Source organism: Diaporthe amygdali (assembly GCF_026229845.1).
Source record: "Diaporthe amygdali strain CAA958 chromosome Unknown NODE_8_length_1307975_cov_65_857355, whole genome shotgun sequence".
In the NCBI taxonomy this organism is placed as follows: domain Eukaryota; kingdom Fungi; phylum Ascomycota; class Sordariomycetes; order Diaporthales; family Diaporthaceae; genus Diaporthe; species Diaporthe amygdali.
Window position 1 is genome coordinate 581891 of NW_026517028.1, and position 15094 is coordinate 596984.

Genomic DNA, 15094 nt, shown 5'->3' on the forward strand with positions numbered 1-15094 from the left:
TCTGATGTGGGTTTGGATCTTCCTCTCTGCCATACCCTTTACGTGTAAAGAAAAACGGCTGGGATGACTCATGGCTGTTATTTCCTTGTTCTACAATCTGGCAACTCCATTATCTTCTTCACGTGGCCGATGATCATGTACGATGATACTCATACATACAAACCTGAGTGGAAGGAGTGGCTTGGCAGGTTGGAAAAGTGGAGGAGTCTATTTCAAGGAAATTCTAGGGCATCGGAAATGGTCGGAATCAAATACATACAGACATGCGCGCACACCAAGAAGTGGTATGGAGACATTTATTCGCTGACCGACACTTAGAATGGTGTCATACAACTGCCTGTAAACAGCGCTAGGCAAGAATAGCGTCACATTACTTGAGACCGAGGCGTGTACTTGTTCAAATACTAGGGATCAGGAGTTGTCAAAAATGGCTTTCTACCATACTCACAAGGCAAAATTGAAGTCTCACCCACTGTACGGCCAGCCCAACATTTGGAAGGGAAGTACGAAAGCACCGAAGTTTAAGTTTTGAAGCCTCGGAAAACCCTCGACAAGACCTTACTCCGCCGAATGTTTACATTATTGCCAGTAGGTGACCTGCTACTGGCCGCAGAGAGACCAAAATGGGCAGAGGGTATTAATGGATCAATTCCGTCACCAATGATGCTGAGGAAAAGGTTGCTCGAATCAGATTCCTAGTTCGTGGTCCCATTGAACGCCCATATCGCTGATCACATACTCCTTCCGTTGCTGTCGACGGCTGCCAATACACCACAAGATGCTGGGCAGGGGTGTGGAGGAGGCATTTATGGGGTACCACACCGTAGGACCCAGAAGGCGGCTGGAAGGTACAGGGTTAATCCAATACCGAGAATGGGGCCGTCGGCTCCATACCAATACACACAGCAATCTCGAGAGTCAGTCTTGAGATGCGGATTTCTTCTGTCAACAATCTTGGTTTGGCATGACCTCCCAATACGGAGTTGGCTAGCTGTGTTTCTAGTGAAGCTTTAGTGAAGACTTGCTTCCGAGGGCAGCTTCTGATTGAGGACGGCATAATTCATGTCCAAGGGCATGAAGTTGTCTTCACTCCATCAGATTTCGTACCGTTCAGGGGGCCGCGTTGAATATATTATATCTGTCGCCTCCGTTCCGGTAGGGATGTCCGGAATACGCTCTCGGCTGTGGCGACCAGCGTCTGTGCCCCGGCTCCCGGAGACTATCAGACGATCCACTTACCTAGGGTCCCACGTAAATTAGCACAGCAGATCAGGAGATCCACCAACCCCATGAAATCTCTCCAGCTAGGCTCGAGCTAGGTTCTCGATCCGAGCATCGAGGCCCATCCGCCTCTCAAAAATATTGACTCGTCAGAACTTTGGCACGCAGTGTAAGATGGCTGGATGGTTCAACAAATCCGAGTCAACCAAGCTTAGGCCTGAAAGAAGGTTACATCCGTGAGCCGTCCCTGTCACTTCGCCTCAGCAGCCGCGCGCTTAGCGTCCATGCGGCTCTTTTGTACCTCTATATTAGTGTCAATGTGCGCCTAAGCCGGAGACGAGCTCACAGGCAGAGTCCAACTCGGCTCAGTTGCTGGTTCAAGATGTAGCCCCATCGGAACTGTTCTCGATTCATCGTCAGCCGACCATGACGGCAAAACTGAGCAAGAAACAAGAGCGAAGCTCCTCCAATATATTGTTTGAATCATTCAGCTCTTGCGTCTCTCCGCTTCCCCCTGGCACTCCCTTCCCTCTTCGTCAGCGCCAAGAAGGCCAAGAGCTACACGGAGTGGACAAGCTCAATCTGGGTCGCTCCCCTTGCCGAGACTAGCCAACCTTGGAGCTCGATTCCTCACCCGCGCCTTGGCGATGTCGCAAGATGAATTCCTTTCTAGAAATTCCACCAACAGCCGATATCGTGTTAGGACGAGAACTTCGTATCAATGCCGTTGAGTGGGGTCGGTGATCGCCATCACGGTGCAAGTTCTGAGCCTTGCAGTCGTTTTTGGATCGGAGAAAACATGTATGGGCCTTCAACTGCCGCCCCTATCTTGGGGCACGCCCACATAGATTATATGCGATTCAAGGTCGGTAAATGGTAAAACCCCGATGCGGACGGTGGCAACTTCATGACTGATGGAAAGCAGATGGTCTGCTCCGCAGAGGCCAACATTATTCCGTCGTGATAACTTATATCTGGCACCTGGCAGAGCGGACACTGTTGATCCACGTGATAATGCCTTTGCCATCAGGTGGTACATGCTGAAAATAGGTTCTGGTCATCAGTGAGGCTCAACCCACGTGCTGCACTCGATCAGAATGTTTCAAGCATGAATCGTCACCTTCTCCAGTGAGATGCGGCTCAATCGCCATATCCTGCTGGGATACCCACTTTAGTCCAGAAGCCTGGCGCAAATCGGTCCGTATTGATGATCGATCTGCGGCGTTCACTGAATAATACAAGGGACGGGCTGGGAAGTCAACCCCATGTTTGCTCGCTAGTCCCTGTGCATCCCTGTTGGTGTTCTTGAAACAGTCCGTCTCCATTGCGCATCTCTATTGCGCATGTGTTTTCTCTTTATTGAACCGTAGGCTTGGCAGGCCAATGGAGGCCTGGTCATCTGTTGGTATGGAGCCATCCGAAGAGACTTACCCATGTGGCTGGGTTCACTCGGTAGTGGTCAACATCAGACAGAGAGGCAACAGTCTCAAGGGACATACTTAGGTACGGAGAAGGTGAGAAAAGTTGGATATAAAGGTGATCGCCTTCCTTCAGACGTCGAATATTGCTTTTTCTTGTCATCACATTCACCTTCACATTTTTATCCAACCACTCCTTTCCCGTGCTTGATACTTTCGTTCAGCAGTTGAACTGCCCAGTCCTGTCAAAAACTCTGCTGGTCAAAGCCCTTCACTCATCCTACTCATCAATATCACCTGTTCAAATATTCCTCACCACCCCATATCTCAAAATGAAGTTCAACATCTGCACCGTTGCCCTTTCGGCCATGGCTCTTGGAGTCACTGCCATGCCAGCCGACAACCTCAAGGCTGACGGTATTGCCATTCGCCGTGCGGGCAAGGGTCTTGTTGGGGACCTGTACCGTCGCGATGACGACGATGACGACGACGACGACAAGGACTCTGCTAAGGAAGGCAGCGGCTCTGGCTCTTCCAGTGCCACCAAGACATCCGGTGGCTCTTCCCCAAGCGCCACTGGCAGCGCTGGCGGCTCCCAGACTACCGGCTCCGGCTCCAGCTCCGGCGGTACCGCGGCTGGCGGCTCCCTCCCCGCGTCTTCCGGAACCTCTGCCCTGTCTGCTGCTCAGACTATTGCGGCGGGCGAGTCTTTCGATGGTGGCATGGTCATGTTCGACCGTGGTGTCTCCTGCACCGGCCAGTCGGAGGGTGGTGACTCCGGTGTGTACTCCCGACTATCCCAGAGATGAGTCTATTGAAGTCGATCTGAATATTTGCTAATAATTCGTTTCATAGACGCTGTTTTCCAAATCGAGGACGGTGGCAGCATCTCCAACGTCATCATTGGACCTAACCAGATTGAGGGTATCCACTGCCAGGGTGCTTGCACTCTCACCAACGTTTGGTGGTCTGCAGTCTGCGAGGACGCTTTCACCGTCAAGAACCAGGAGGCCGGCGAGACCACCAAGATTAACGGTGGTGGTGCTTTCGGTGCTGACGACAAGGTAAGCTCTGCTTTATTCCCCCGAGTCATACATACAAAATACTAATGGGCGACAAACAATAGGTTATTCAGCACAACGGAGCTGGTACCATTGCCATCTCTGACTTCACTGTTGAGGACTTCGGAAAGCTCTACCGTTCTTGCGGCAACTGCGACTCCATGTACGAGCGCCACGTGACCATCGACGGAGTCTCTGCCACCACTGGCGACCTGCTTGCTGGCATCAACTCCAACTACGGCGACACTGCGACCATCACCAACACTGTTGCTACCGACGTCAAGGTCATCTGCGAGAGATTCGAGGGTAACGAGTCCGGCGAGGAGCCCACCAGCATTGGCGAGGGTGCCGACGGCACATCCTGCATCTACGGCTCGGATGTAACCACCTCCTAAATGGGGTTGACCAAGTTGAGGACTGAAGAGTCTCGGACTAGAGCCATGACAGGCCGACAATCACCAAAACATCAAGCATTAAACTGGAGCGTGTTGGATTCTCTTGTAACTACTTATTTCTATCCCCTGCATGTATATAGCCCAGGACGGCAAAACATGTTTTCAAAAACCAAACAACCAAAATGCAGTGACAAAAAGGCCTTCCAACTGGAAGACATGATGAAAATGAACGCATCTATATCATTAGTTCATTATTCCAAGTCGGACTGAGCGCATACCGCCTCCGTAGTCGTAGTGTTACCCCATATTAACCCACATTCTAGAACATGATCTTGTATCGCCTGGTGGCCGCCGACTTCGACACCGTCGCCTGAGGCACCGATGTGGTGCTGGTGGGATTCCCATACGTGCTAGAGAATGATCCAGCCGGGCTCACCACGATGTAGTCTTCGATGACGGCAACGTTCTTCTCTAGAGCCCCCAGCTGTTCTTCGTCGCAAGTCTCCATAGCGTCGAACCAGAAACACAGAGGCCCAATGATCGGCTCACGTATCTCGTTCGTCACATTCAAGACGCTGGACGCACCCTGAGAGGCGTAGCTCGAAGATTGTCCCGCATCGGCCTCGCCCGTCGCTACGTCCTTGCCAAATAATGCCCTTTCGAAGATTCGGAACACAGTCTCAGGTTGGTAGGAGGCAGCTGAGTGACCGGCTCCGAACACGCGTGAGAAAGAGAAGTTCTTGAACTGTCTGACCAAGCCGCCTTGGTAGCTTGAGTTGGTCGTGATAGGCGCGTAGCCTGCGCTCTGGAAAGATGAAGCGTCCGAGTATGAAGCTGACAGCGATACGTTTTCTGCGCCCATCCCTGATTGATCGTCAGTTCCGAGTGTGGATCCGCCATTTGTCACATTGAATGTACTTACAGTTACAACGGTAGTCGAGATCTCCGTAGACCATTGCGACCCCAACGCCTGCGTCCAGAAGAGACTCTAGTGCCCGCTTAGTGACGATCAATGGGTCACCGGTGGCGGCAAAGAAATTGTTGACCACCGAGTTAGCACTGAGGGTGAAGTTGACGGGGACTCCCAGCGCTTCTTGAACCCATCGCTGGTTGTAGTATGCGGTACTATATGCGGCTGGGAACGCGGCTGGAGAGGGGAGAGTGATATCGAATGCGCTCCTCTGCGATGATCTGGTTAGCATAATCTGATCAAGCGATTGAGACGATTGCCATACATTTGAAAGTTCTGTGTAGACTCCCTGCACCAAGCCAAATCCGAGCTGAGTCGCTGCAAAACATGCTTCATTGACCTCATCTACTGCACCGGTGCCTTCAGGGTCGAGCTCGGCGACTGCAGCGCGGCACTGGTGTAGGAGGTCATAGGCTGTCGACAAGTTGCCTACAGCAATGTCATACGCCTCTTCCGGGATGGCTTTGATGCCATAAGTATTGTTCATGGCGAATGTGGGCCAGAACGAAGCTTGGCTCTCTGAGTCAATGCAGCCATTGATGATGCCCAACGACCCGACTTGAATGGCTACATCGTTTTCATTGGCGCTGCTTCCGTTGGCGATGAGCTCGCTCTGCTGCTGGAAGTTGGCCAAGGTTGCCGGCCCGAAAAAGCCTGAATACTATTACGGTGTCAGGTTCTGTTATATCGAGCATTTGATATCCCCGAGGCAACCATTACGTACGGAGTATGTCCACAAATTTACCTCCTCGTTCGTTGTTGATCTTTCGGGAAATCTTTGCACCACGCCATTAGCGACCTTGAACGAGGAATATGACTTGGGGTGCTTCTTACTCTTGAAACCAGATTTGTGCAATGTCCCACATTTCCTTTGCCACTTGAATCGTTGTATTCGCAGTCAGACTTGGATCTTGGCTTGACATAGTAGCCACAAAAGTCGTCTGGTTCGTCTCAATGGTCTCATTGGCGACAGCCAAAGGGGTAAACTCCTTTGTGACCGTGTTGAACGTGCCATTCTTGATATCTGTGTATGAGTATCCAGTTTGCACCGGGATATCAATGTACAACATGTTGGAGTCAACATTTAACGACCACTCGTTGAGAGTGCTACTGTTCGAGTCCGGGTTGATGATGCATGGAAAGCCGTTGGAGCCGCCGTCTAGAAAAGACGTTCCAGGCCCTCCTGGCATCCAGATTGTCGTCGGCGCATTTTGCGCATTGTTTCTGGCCTCTGAGTTATTGTCAGCATGATGTTTAATCAGAACAGTCTAGTCGTTGATCTACTTACCAAAATACCAGAAGAAGATGCTTGCATTGTAAGAATTGTTTGCGACAGGCAAAGTCACATAACCAGAGTAGCTGTTCACGCCTGGGGTCGTTTCACATAATTCCGTCTAGGCATGTCAGTAAATATTTACAATTGAGAGCTTCGATTAATGTCCAAACATTGAATGCAGTACCTTTTTGTATGATATGGATGAACCTGGGTAATTCACCGAGTTGACAGTGGCGACATCCTGTGGAACCGGAACGAATGATTGGGCGGACGCAAAAGCCGAGCCAAGTGCAGAACCGAGAATCGAGGCTCGAGTAGGTAACATTGCGAGAGTTTTCAAATATCCAAAGTGCAAGAGAAGAGCAGTGTATGACCAGTGAAAGTAATTGATGTTGAATGAAAAAGCGTAGTGAGAACAGAACTCACATTCTCATTGCTGGATGCTTCCAATTATTATATGAATTCTACTCTACATGTGGCTATTGACATTTTGGCGAATGGACCAGTTGGATAACTCAGAAATCAGTAGCCTATATTCAGCTTACGCATCCATGTAGTAAACAGGATGCTCACTAGGCGGGAGAGCCAGGAGGCTGTGCAAGGAACCCGCCCGTGCGGTAGGTGTCAGACTGGATTTGATTGGCTAGGTCGCCAAAATCAATCCTCCCGCCCACAGGGGAGGCTGAAAACTGGAGCGCTGCGGCCGGCCAGCAGAACGCGCTTGATTGAAAGACATAAGCTTCTTTGTGGAAGGGATTCTGTACCTGGAATCCAGATTCTAAAAGGGGTGATTTCAAAGTTTTGTTGACTGAACGATTCAGCATCCCTTGAGGTGGAAAATTGGGGCTCATCCCAGCCACATCTCCTTCAACCGATTACCACGGACCAATTTTAGTCCAGCAGAGCTAGCTACAGTGGATGCAACTGGTGGGACTGATAGCTCCCGCACTTCAATATTTGGATTATCTGCGGCATGGATAATTGTACACTGATATAAATAGGTGAATACAGCTGGTAACTATGATGGCGCGACGGGCGGGCTTGTGACTGGAGGTCTTTGCGCACAGACCACCTACAGCCCCAAGGCCCTCTGCTCTTGAAGCTTGATGGCAATCGGAGGCAACCTTTCCTTCTACTCTTTATTCTTAGCAAGACAAGGTTTTATTTAGACTTTTACAACAATAAGAAAGACTCGAGAGCATCACCTCTTCTATGTCCCTCTCGTGACAGTGACTGAACAATTTTCGCTAAGCAGAAGTCATCAGGAATGGGCCCTACAGGGTATGTCATGCTTGATTCACTTTCATTTTATCCCGTGATTTTTCCTTCAACCTGCACATTCTCGTAGCCATCCCAATCTGACTACGTATCACTTTGTCTCAAATTTGAAAGACCGGACTGGTTGAATATTCTCACAAACTCAGCGTCTTCAAGCCCCGCGGCCAGTCTGCCGACACTATCCAGGGCAATAATAGGAAAGGTTGAGTTTACAGACAGATCGAATATTCATCATGAGCTAACTCAAGTCCTGGTTGGATTCAAATAGAATGTTATCTGTGAATTTGCCGGGTAGTTCTTCGGCATCCTCCTTGTTGGTCATGTTCGCAAAGCAAAGCAACATCCGCCGCAATCTCAGTCAGCCTACTTACCGCAAGCCACAAAAGTTAAGGGAGTAGTCAGGTATGTGAAGAAAATGATTTCATGTCAAGTAATTGGACACAAACTGAGGTATATGTGATCTACCAGTCTTGAGGTCATGCACGAAATTTAAAATGACTGTAGACTCCTATTCCTCACGAGGGGATGAGCTGGAAAATAAGAGTGCCGACAAGTCATATCGTGAGGCTACCCAAGGTGCCTCCCAAGGCTTGCTTGGGGGAGTTCAGGTCTTAAGTTATCTGAACAAACCCTCTCAAGAAGTTGACTATCATAGAAAAGGAAAGGTGTCTGCTGATGGACCGATAATACTCAGTTGCGGAAATGCTTACGGCGAACAACAAGGCAAGCAAACGAGACGAGCAGTCAATTTACGTAACCAAAATCTATTGTTGGCACGAGTCTGAGTCGCTCAAGACTGGCCCATGTGCTTAGGTGACCGACATTTTCGCAACAACTCTAGGTGCACCTGCTGCCTCATCACCAGTCCCCCTCACAGATTGATATAGTATGTGTAATGGAGGTAATAGAGATGTCTCAGTTCCCCACAGGCCAGGTTATGTTCAGCCATTTGACGTCCGAACTGCTGCAGACTTGGTCAGCCACTAGCGCCTCCTCTTTTGTTCAGCCCCAGGAACTAATTTACTTCGGGGCCTTGAAATAGACTCAGGGTCACTTCGCTCCATGACAACTCTGAACAATTATCTCGCCAAGGCCAAGAAGTAATGGTCAGAACTCCTCGAGAGCCCCTGAACTCAGCATCGTGTGCAGTAGACTGGTACTTGGCAAAGCGACGACAGCCTTTTGCTAAACCCAACTAACACTGAAGTGCGTGGATATGTGGAACATGCTAAATTTTGTGAGTAATAGTCTCGTAGCTCCCAAACAGTTGTATGTTGATACGAAAATCGAATACCGTCGAGGAATGGGCTGGGCGCTGGTCTGTGAAAAACTATTTAATCCGGCATGAACATCTGTCTCGAAATATCTCCAGAGATCTCCAGAGATTTCCAGGAACACCTCGAACCCCAAAATACCTCGCTCTAAGCTCCACTACCTGACCCATCAATTACGATTCTCTCAAAACCTGTGTCTCCTCAACAATGAAGGCTACGTTCCTCATGACCCTTATTCCTCTCGTTGCTCTTGCAGCAGCCAACCCGGTCCCAGATGCCCAGCCTGAGCCCGTGCCCGTGGCCAGCCCAGATTCGAGCGCTGACAGCGAGCCCGGTAATCTATCTAAGCGTGACAACTGGTGCACGCTTTACCCTACCGTCTCTTCTGCGCCTTGTTACTATGGCCCCGGAACCAACGGTGTTCGCACCACAATCACGCCCACCAGCGGTCGATTTGGTGTGAGATGCTTGATCAACAATAAATGGGACTACATTCCTGGCTGGGGTTGCTATGTTGACCGCAAGTATACCAACACTGGATGCGAGAGTGCGTTTACTCCCTTTCTATTTTAGACATGCTCTTTATTATTTTGGCTATTATTGCTAAAGACGCTCTCAAGACGGCCTCAAGGCCTGCCCGTGAGTCGGCGTGGACTCGACTCTCCAGATGTACTAGTTCGTCTTGGAAGCAAGTGGTCGACTTGGCAGCAGAAGGGACACCCACCAACCATGTCAAGTCAAGAAAAGAACCCGTAGCGAAAATTGACACTGACTTTGGGCACACGCTCTCTAATTTTGATTCGACTTGCGATGGTCCCAATATTATGCTTCCCGGAGGTGACTGAACGGCCACTTTCAGCAACATGATGGCAACGAGCTGCTTCTCTACTACTTGGTTTCAAACACAAATATTTCACTTACTAGGTACTCGGAAATGGTAGCGTTGTCATCAATTTACTGACCATAACCAAGCTGGTATTATTGAAATATCCAATATATGTTAGGTAATCATAATGAGCCACTATTTATATATCGAAGCTAGGAATTTCCGATTATCCCGTGACACTCCATTTTTCAACTATCGTAAAGGCATGGACCGTGCGAAGCAGCATCAATTATTTAAATGTGTTCACCACATCGTTGCGTTAGCAAGCCATAAATTCTGTCAAGGTATCCCATCCCGTCTTTCAGACGAACAACCTCATATGCATGATCATGCAGCAGCACCAACCTCGGCAGTGTTCGTATTTTTTCCCTGGAAACCCCATGTGATGACTACCCCTGGAGACAACTCCGCAATTTCATTCGGACCTTCTGTAGTCCCCGCCCGGCACTAAAGACTGCGTGACAAGATCTAAGATGTGCCTTACACCTGCAGGTAGGTGCAGGCATGCCCTGACAACTGAGCACGTGCCTTGCAATACGTGTGATGGTATTCCTGGTCTCGTGGCCGGTAAAACAAAGAAAGATATTGGCTGAGGGTTTACTTAGCTTTTCTCCGAATTTCAGTCCAATGGAAACCCTGAACCACCAACGGGCGTTTGAATGAACCCGCGTTATAATCATTGAAATGAGTATGTATTCTGAGCTGATGTTCCGCAACAAGATGAAATCCATACAGTTTTGTGAGTGATTCCCACGGTATTATCAGTTGAAATCACCCAGCGGCAAGGTGTACATCGGGACTACCGGCTCAAGCACATGAGTTAATTTTCAAGCGGCATAGTAGTCTCGCAAAGGAGCTCAAACAGACTCGTCACGTCTGAGAGCTCCAAAAATATTGATCCAAAGCGACCATGTCAAGTCTCGCATCTACGGTTGAAATCCGTAAAGAAAGAGAACCTCGGGAAAAAGAAGGGGTCACGACTTGGTCACAACACTTTTAAACAGTGCAAAATGCTAGACAGTATTCCTAGGGATCGAAGTACCAGTGTAATCAACTGGATTCTGATTACATCACTGCCTGATTCTAGAGGATTTTCTTTTGGAACGACTTATTGCCAACAAAGTAGTGGAGCAATCACGAAGATGCTTGGAAGTAGACTCAGAAAAAGGAATCACCAAGTTTCTGTTTACATCTCCACAACGTGCAGCATACAAAAACATATGTACTGTGGAAGTTGTACATGATGGGCATCTTCCCAAACCTTGCGCAAACTTTTTGGGCTGTCGAAAGTATTCACCGTACGGGCCATGGGTGGCAACTCGTACCAGATCCTGACTGTTTATTTAGAAAGCACTGGATGTTGATATGTGCTCTGAGATGATTCAATATGTACATCGAAATCAGACACGTGACTGCTTCTCTTTCTTCTCTATCAAAGCCTGGTCGGTCTTCCAAGCTTGGTCTAGAGTGTACCTCTTAATGAAGAAGCTGAGAAAGAGTATGACAACGCTGAAGCCAGATAGGAAGTACCAAAGACTTCGTAAGCTGTCTGAGTAAGCCCGTACTAGCTCACTCCTCATAAGTGATGTTGTGGGCAACGACTTTAAGAAGGCGATAAGGCCTTCTATTTCGTGGCTGAACTCTTCCGCTAGTGGCCCAATGGTTTGAAGGCCGCTAGCTACGCCTTTGAAACGGTTTTGCAAAATTGTGCCACCGACGGAAACACCAATTGCCTGGCCAAGCGAACGGCAGAAAGAGAAAAAGGATGCAGCAGGCCCGGCGTCTTCTGGCCGACCAGCAGCCTGGATCGCAACTGGAACGGTTGTGAAAAGTATGCCAGTAGATATACCAATAGGCAAATTGAGGAGGATCCAGCCAAATATCGTCGTGTTCTGGTCGAGTAGGCTTAATAGCACAAACCCGAAGATTGCCACGGCCCACCCTAGTCGGATCAATGCGCGGTATTCACCAGTCTTGGTTGCTATCAGGCCTGCTATGATTCCCGAGGCTGCATGTCGACTCGATAGATTAGTAATAGTTCTTCCTCTGCTCAAGGGTAGTAATGAGTCGCTTTCACTTACGAACGATCGTGAGACTCTCTGGCATCGCCGCCAGAGCGGTAGTGATAGTTCCATAAAACTGAACAGACTCATAGTAGATAACCAAGAAATACAGCAAACACCATACCACAGCACCGTGTGCACAGCTCAGGAGATAGCAAATGATCATGCTCCTGTTGTTGAAGATGGTCGGTGTAATGAGTGGTTCTTTCGCGAGCATAAACTCGTACACCATTGTGAACACTATTCCCTCGGCCCCTTGGACCATGGGAAACCACGTTCGCCAGTCGTTCCATGCATACTGGACGCCTCCCCAAGAGAGGCCGATGAGGAAGCAGACCAGTGATCCTGTCAGACAGGTGGCGCCAATCCAATCGAATCGTCGCATTTTAGACATAAAAGAACCGGGTACGGGAGTTTGGTTCAAATAAAAAGAAATGGCAATGAAGCCAAGCACGACAAAGGGGATCATTATCCAGAAGATCCAACGCCACGATGCCTTTTCGACGAGAACGGCGCCAAGTAATGGCCCTGAGACCATTCCAGCGGCCCAACCTGGGCCAATGAGACATATTAGTCTGGCGATCCATCTTATTATGGTGTTGAGATGGAGGCTATCAATCGCAAGTCTGACGAACCTGAACCGAGATACCCAAGGTACGTTGCACGGTACCTCAAAGGTACCAGATCCGTAACAGTTGTCTCAGCCAGCGTTATTATACCGCCTCCTGTTTTGGGGTGTCAATAACGCATTCTCTACTAAGGAGAGGATCCAAGAGGACTGACCGCCAATCCCCATGATCGTACGCCCGGCTAGCAGGACGGTAAAGTTTCGAGCCAGGCCGGAGATGACGCAACCAGCACCGAAGAAGACGCAAGATACTTGTATCATCTGGTGGAATAGGTCAGCAATGTGTTGGCATTTATTAGTAGCAATACTGAAACAAAATGTCCCGAAGTTCGTGGCACCACATTTTTCGGGTAAATGACAAGTTGCAAAAGCGGCATTGAACACAATAGACGGATGTACATACCAACTTCCTGCCAAAGAGGTTGCTGAAGGAAGCAAATATTGGCTGTGAGACTGCAGATGCTAGCAGAAAACTGCTCCCGGTCCAGAAAGCTTCGATAGATGAGCCATTTAGCTCAGAGGCGATGGTTGGAAGGGCCAAGGCGAGACACGCCGCTTCTAGAGAGACACACACGCTGACGACGATCAGCGATCCAAATGCAAACGTGAACGCCCTGGAGGGCCGCCAGTCGATTTCAATGCCTAGAGAAAGGCTTCAGTCTTATTCACTCCAGAGTGGGTCAACGAGAGAGGCATGTACCTTGGCTTTCTTCTTGAATCGGAGTACTGACGGGTTGTTGGAACATGCCTTGCTGTAAATGTAGAGATCGCAGCCCTGACTGTCTGGTACTAATCCTGGCACTGTAGGGTGGCGGAATGTATGACTGCCTGCTATGACGCCCGCTCGGCCAGATACTGAGAGGTGGACGAGGCGTGCCTGGGCGATCTGGGCCATATTCCCCGGTGAGTATCTCGGTGTACTGAGACTCATGCTGCGGCTTGTATTGCGGATATGTATCGTCTATGATGGAAGGCAATGCCATACTGCTAATCGATTTACTGAAGAACGACAGATGTAAACGACGCACAATGTGAACAGGAGTCAGTCTGGATATGAAAGACCGTCTCGCTCTTCAATATTTAGGACCATTTAACAAGGCTATGGTCCACCCAGAAAATTCCCACGTTCATGCTTGTGAATGACCAGGTTGTCCTACTGAATCGTTTATAGAGAGGCAAGCATATCCTGGAGCCTTCTCGTCCCTACTTTGGATGTTCAACGGCATGCTTTGGACCGGGTATACTGCAGCGACATCTGTCATCTGATCATCTGAACTTCCGCGGCAATTAGCTTCGTGAGCGGGCCACCAAGACTACAGCTGCAAGTAGGCATCACGCACCCCCTCTCGCCCAATCTAGACAAAACGAGCCACGGAATGCCACGACTCCAAGCCAACACTGCTCTGTTCATAATCGCAACCTGTTGCGGTATCAATGTTTCCTCCTGCTGTAAAACACTGCCTGGCGTAACTTGCAGACACCGGGCACCACGTATTCGTCTGGGATGCCCCATGCCTTCTCATTCGGAAGCTAGACCGTAGCCTCAAATGCCAGCCAGAACATGTGAATGGTTGAAGCTCTGAAATCCAATTCACATTTCAGGGATGGAGGCATGTAGTATCTAGGTATTGATGCACAATGATCTTCGGGTTTAGAGTTGAGGCTCTGGACATCCAAATACGGAAAGGCGGGGCTGACTCTCTGTGATCTGATGGGGGGTTAACTCGTGGAGATCGACTGTGCCACCCGTTGTCGATGTTGCATCCGTGTGACGCCGAGACTTTGGAGTAAAAAATCAATATGCCGACGCATTATGGTTACTAGATCAGGATCCAGTGCTACGTATAGGCGTAAGACAACACACACCACAATCCATCAAGTCTCCATAGAGAGGCTGGCACCGAGGCCCACATGGCTAGGAGTGCGCTCTCGCAACGACATATGATGTTTAGGGCCAACTTTGCGATAAAAGGCACGTGAACAGACTGGCCACGGAATTTCCGCGGAACAATTGAGCAGAACAAAACGCACACTCCAGTAACACGTCATTCTGTCAAGGTGAAGGCGCAGGTAACATCCAGCTCGATGGAACTGCAATGCTGCACATGTGCTTTAGCTACAGTGTCCCAAGTTTCGACAGCCTGGAGCTGTGATACTACCCACCCTCGAGTAGATCTATTTCATTCATCCCAATGGGAAGGGATTGGATCAAAAAGACAAGACCGCAAAAGAAAGGATGAATTGAACGAAGTGAGCTTTTAGGAAACGGAGCTTGGCATTGGCCGCAAAAACTCCTTGGTGTATCAGACACTCCTTTCGGCTGAACTGTCCGAGCATGGAGTTAGTATTTGCCCTGCAGCGGTGAACAAGGGGCCCTGGGCCTCAACGGCCAACGAACACGGACCTAGTCGTTGGATCTGGCAAAGGACTCAGCTTCCACAGGTCACATACTCAAGAATGGATTGATATTATCTATTTGCTGCAATTTTATGCCCCATAAGACATCAGCAGTGCTCAAAGACAAAATGAAATTGAGCATGTTGGCGCAGAGAAGAGGTTCATCCCACACAGAATCAATTACAATTTGTTATCCTGTATTCAACACAAGCTGTCTAAAGCTTGGG

At 49.2% G+C, this 15094-nt stretch overlaps 4 protein-coding genes across 4 annotated transcripts; 2 read left to right on the top strand and 2 right to left on the bottom strand.

Moving 5' to 3' along the window:
* Positions 1–2971: 2971 nt before the first annotated feature.
* J7T55_013409 (Pectate lyase H) lies at positions 2972–4095 on the top strand (the record flags this gene model as incomplete). Its single annotated transcript, XM_053141202.1, has 3 exons — positions 2972–3419; positions 3495–3703; positions 3766–4095. The coding sequence occupies 3 exons, from the start codon at positions 2972–2974 to the stop codon at positions 4093–4095; spliced, it is 987 nt and encodes a 328-aa protein (XP_052995751.1).
* Positions 4096–4414: 319 nt separating this feature from the next.
* On the bottom strand, positions 4415–6666 carry J7T55_013410 (uncharacterized protein; the record flags this gene model as incomplete). The annotated part of the gene is made up of 7 exons (XM_053141203.1): positions 4415–4959; positions 5018–5276; positions 5331–5726; positions 5790–5841; positions 5900–6296; positions 6354–6459; positions 6526–6666. The coding sequence occupies 7 exons, from the start codon at positions 6664–6666 to the stop codon at positions 4415–4417; spliced, it is 1896 nt and encodes a 631-aa protein (XP_052995752.1).
* A 2434-nt stretch (positions 6667–9100) lies between these two features.
* J7T55_013411 (uncharacterized protein) lies at positions 9101–9536 on the top strand (the record flags this gene model as incomplete). Its single annotated transcript, XM_053141204.1, has 2 exons — positions 9101–9440; positions 9514–9536. The coding sequence occupies 2 exons, from the start codon at positions 9101–9103 to the stop codon at positions 9534–9536; spliced, it is 363 nt and encodes a 120-aa protein (XP_052995753.1).
* A 1643-nt stretch (positions 9537–11179) lies between these two features.
* J7T55_013412 (mfs multidrug) lies at positions 11180–13453 on the bottom strand (the record flags this gene model as incomplete). Its single annotated transcript, XM_053141205.1, has 6 exons — positions 11180–11769; positions 11861–12394; positions 12478–12567; positions 12626–12731; positions 12874–13112; positions 13171–13453. 6 exons carry the CDS (start codon positions 13451–13453, stop codon positions 11180–11182), a joined length of 1842 nt encoding a protein of 613 aa, XP_052995754.1.
* Positions 13454–15094: the final 1641 nt, after the last annotated feature.